This window comes from Galeopterus variegatus, unplaced genomic scaffold (assembly GCF_000696425.1).
Source record: "Galeopterus variegatus unplaced genomic scaffold, G_variegatus-3.0.2 Scaffold8936, whole genome shotgun sequence".
In the NCBI taxonomy this organism is placed as follows: Eukaryota; Metazoa; Chordata; class Mammalia; order Dermoptera; family Cynocephalidae; genus Galeopterus; species Galeopterus variegatus.
The window spans coordinates 37,842-42,229 of NW_007735047.1; the positions used below are offsets into that span (position 1 = coordinate 37,842).

Here is a 4,388-nt window from a genome sequence, read left to right on the forward strand (position 1 = left end):
CCCTGAAGCTGTGGATGAACAGGGTTTTTCATAAATCCTGTATGAGAAGGTGAGCAGAGAAGTGATAGTTAAAAACTCCAGTAAAGAAACATTTTCATTTGAGGAAGAAATATCACAATATAATATATATCTATAAATATCTCTATGTAATGTATATCTATAAATATCTCTATTAATATATATCTTTAAATATCTCTATGTAATTTATATCTATAAATATCTCTATAAAATATATCTCAGACCACCCATGGGTTCAAGTATTGAATTTACCGTTTGTTCACCTGGAGCAAGTTGCTTAGACATTCTGCACCCCAATATTACCAATGAGTATGCCCAAGGCACTTCAAATGGGAGCAAAGTTGGATATTTCTCAGGAGGTTGATGAGAGCATTCTATTACAGGAGGCACAGAGTAGGAACTGAATTGACACCAGCTGTTATTTCTCTGGAGCAGCCCCTCAGGTGTATCAAGGTGTGGTGGAAGCTGGTGACCTTCCTCCATCCAACACCTGATCTCTCTCTGTCACACCTCAGCCCAGGCACAGCTTCCATGCAGGGAGCTAATAGCTCAGCAGTGTCTGAGTTCATCCTCGTCGGCTTCTCCACCTTCCCCCACCTTCAGCTGACGTTTTTCCTGCTGTTCCTGCTCATGTACCTGTCCACGCTGCTGGGAAACCTGCTCATCACGGCCACCATCTGCAGCGAGCGCGGCCTCCACACGCCCATGTACCTCTTCCTGTGCGTCCTCTCCATCTCCGAGGTCCTCTACACCTTGGCCGTCATTCCGCGCATGCTGGCTGACCTGCTCTCCGCCCACCGCTCCATCGCCTTCCCGGCCTGTGCCGCCCAGATGTTCTTCTCCTTCTCCTTTGGCTTCACCCACTCTTTCCTGCTCACCGTCATGGGCTACGACCGCTATGTGGCCATCTGCCACCCCCTGCGCTACAACGTGCTCATGAGTCCCCAGGGCTGTGCCTGCCTGGTGGCCTGCTCCTGGGCTGGGGGCTCCATCATGGGCATGGTGGTCACAACAGCCGTTTTCCACCTCACCTTCTGTGGACCCAATGAGATCCAGCATTTCTTCTGCCACGTGCCACCTCTGCTGAAGTTGGCCTGTGGGGATGATGTAGCGGTGGTGGCCCTGGGCGTGGGCTTGGTGTGCATCATGGCCCTGCTGGGCTGCTGTCTGCTCATCCTCCTCTCCTACGCCTTCATTGTGGCCACCATACTGAAGATCCCCTCAGCTGAGGGTCGGCACAAAGCCTTCTCCACCTGTGCGTCCCACCTCACTGTGGTGGTCGTGCACTACGGCTTCGCTTCTGTCATTTACCTCAAACCCAGTGGTCGCCAGTCTCTGGAAGGTGACACCCTGATGGGCATCACCTACACGGTGCTCACACCCTTCCTCAGCCCCATCATCTTCAGCCTCAGGAACAAGGAGCTAAAGATCGCCATGAAGAAGACGTTCTTTATCAAAGTCTTTTCCCAGAACTCCTGAAGTGGCTGGTTTTCTGGCAGGGGATGTGGTGGATGGAGACACGTTGGTTTTCTTCTTTCCCTCCCTCCCTCTGTCCCTTCCCTCCGTCCTCCCTCCCTCCCTCCTTCCCTCCCTCCCTCTGTCATTTACCTCAAGCCCAGGGGTCGCCAGTCTCTGGAAGGTGACACCCTGATGGGCATCACCTACACGGTGCTCACGCCCTTCCTCAGCCCCATCATCTTCAGCCTCAGGAACAAGGAGCTAAAGATCGCCATGAAGAAGACGTTCTTGAATAAACTCTACCCAGAAAAAATGTGACCATCTTGGAGAAAATCCTTAGGAACAACTAAATTGTATTACCAACAGCTACTGTTAAAAATGACATTCCATGAACATGTAATAACCTGTGTTTGATGCTTTATGGTTTACAAGGACTCTTGCTGGCAACATCCACATGTACATGTTAGGTTAATGAGCTTCAGGGATGTATTTGGGTGGAAGGTGTGTGAGATAGCACAGAGAAAATTAGATTCAATGATTCCTACCCTGTGCAGGATATTGCATCAGATAGCATTAAACTTGGAATCTACTCTCCTACAGCAAAAGTCCAGGGACCCAGCACCACAAACCCAAGCTCAAAGAGCAATGGAAGATATCACACACACCCCTCTACTAGGCAGCACCACGTAACCACAGCTCAGATTTTTAAGGCCACTAAAAGACTACCCCAGATGACAGCAGAGAAGCACAAAGCACTCTAAATTTCAGCATTACACAGACCTGTGCAATAGCAGTTAGAAACAGCAGTAGGCAGACTCTCAGAAAAAGTTGAGGAGACCTCCATATTTCAAGTGTGAATCTTGACCAGTTGTGAAGAGACAGAGATATCTTTACAGTTGGCCCAAAGAAAGAAGTTCCACCATGAGACAGTGCCTGCTATGTTAGAGAGTGACACTGTACAAGGGGTGGTTGGGAACTCTCTGTTGAACTGTGGTGATGAGTGCAGAGCTCAGCATAAGTGTATTCCATGGTCACACGAGCTTAACACACGTCTTGTTCTGGATGGGGTGAGATTTAAGGGTGAGCCTAATTCACAGTATTTATAATGTGTTCAAAATAGGGGTTTTCATGTGTGAGTTGAATCGTCAGCTATACATCATTTGTTCTGAAGTGTAAATTCAGTCTTTATCTCTTAAGTGGTGAAAACATCTCATGTTAACATGAAGGCAAATGGTGTGAAAAACCATTTTAGTCAAACCTGGAGAGCCCAGAGAAGTCTCCTTTGCAGAATATACACCATACTTCATGTTTCTTGTTACCCCTCAGACACTTTGTGTCATTACAGCCTCTAAAGGTTGGGTGAGGGAAGATACAAGCATACCCCCGGCATTTGACAATGGGAAACTGAGGCTCCAAGGGCTCCTTTAAGATCACACAACTGGAGGAACCATGCTTCCAATGTAGGTCTTTTCTGATTCCAAGTCCTCTCTATTCAACACTTCTCTCAGTATCTTCCTACAGTGGGTTTTGTGGGTCCTAATTCTGAGGGACTTGTCTTTCTCTGAATCAAAAAATAAATACCTCTGGTGTCTTTTATGGCATAGGAAGGCAATGACAACCTGCCATGCACTGGATCATGCATCCTTGGGATGTTGATGGAACACTTCTATAAACTCGGGAAATTTTTATGATTTCAAAATAAGTTTTAGCCTTGTAGAAATTCCTAACTCCTACACATTGAGCTAAGATGCCTACTTCTCTCCCACAAACAAAGCCAATCTTGGTAAGAATATAAATCAGACACTTTTATTTTCATGGTGAAAGAACCACTTGACCTCTGACGCTACTGGTATCCAAATGAATAGAGAACCTGGAAAGTGGCTGTGGGGGAGGGTGGTATGCAGTATGAGTTGGGCACTGGATGCCTTATGCTAGCTTATTGTGATCCCCTAAGCTACCAATTTCATGAGGTCAGGACATTTGACCAGCTTGCTTATCGCTGCACCCAGTACTAGGATGGTACTTGGAAAATGTAATTGATTTTTTATGACTATTTCTAGGGTGGACTCACAATCCCCACAATATTGAACACACCACATGTCAGTTTTTGTGTTTATTTTCAGAAACCTCATTGCCCTCCAGAGAACTGGGAAAGGCTATGTGGGAGTTGTGTTTCAGTCACACTGACCTGGGTTTAAATCCTGTCACTACCATTTCCCACTGATTAGATCGACCAATTCCACATCTGTATAAACAAAAGGATGTTTAGAGCAGTGACAGGTAAAACTGTGAAACATTATATGTATTCATTAATAAAGGACTGTGAACACATGTTGGTTCATTCATACGGTGGGGCACAAGACAGCCGTGAAAACCATTCGAATCCTGTACTTCATAAGAGCCCCTCCCTCTCTGGGGATCTCATCCCGTATCATGGATTTATGTGCTGCATGCACAAGATGTTCCCCAAATCCTCACCTTTATCTCTTTCCAACACCCTACTCAACATCTCCACATGGGTGTGTATTAGGCATCTGAAACTTCACGTGTCCAAATCTCTAGCTATTGGAATTCTCATTACTGTGGTCATTCTCTTTTTTTCACAGACACCCGCCCACACACTCCTTCCTTTCTCAGTCTTTCCTACATCAGAAAATAGCAACTCAATTTCAGTTCCTTAGGTACAGTCTCAACTCCTGTTTCTCACACCCCATGTCCAATCCATCAGCAAATCAGAGTTGGTTCTCGCTTCAAAATACATCCGGAGACTGGCCCCTTCTCACCACCTCTGTTGCTACCACCCAGGTTCAGGTCACCATCTTCTCTCACCTGGCTTGCTTTCATAGCTTCTGAGCTGATCTTCCTGCCTCCACCCTTCCCCCCCTCTACCCACATTCTCAATAAAGTGGGAG

The 4,388-nt window shown here is 46.5% G+C and overlaps 1 protein-coding gene across 2 annotated transcripts; it reads left to right on the forward strand.

Moving 5' to 3' along the window:
• Window positions 1-549: 549 nt before the first annotated feature.
• Window positions 550-1,794, forward strand: LOC103608873 (olfactory receptor 10H1). 2 transcript variants are annotated; one of them, XM_008593270.1, is made up of 2 exons: window positions 550-1,360; window positions 1,658-1,794. In XM_008593270.1, exons 1-2 carry the CDS (start codon window positions 550-552, stop codon window positions 1,792-1,794), a joined length of 948 nt encoding a protein of 315 aa, XP_008591492.1. The 2 variants fall into 2 exon arrangements, with proteins under 2 accessions (XP_008591492.1, XP_008591493.1); XM_008593271.1 differs by lacking the exon at window positions 1,658-1,794 and having other exon boundaries at window positions 550-1,503.
• Window positions 1,795-4,388: the final 2,594 nt, after the last annotated feature.

Excerpts from the sequence above, each read along its gene's own strand:
- LOC103608873 (XM_008593270.1), top strand. The coding sequence starts at position 550 with ATGCAGGGAGCTAATAGCTCAGCAGTGTCTGAGTTCATCCTCGTCGGC. Across the intron at positions 1,361-1,657 it reads TGGTCGCCAGTCTCTGGAAG|GTGACACCCTGATGGGCATC; the intron begins GTGACACCCTGA and ends AGTCTCTGGAAG.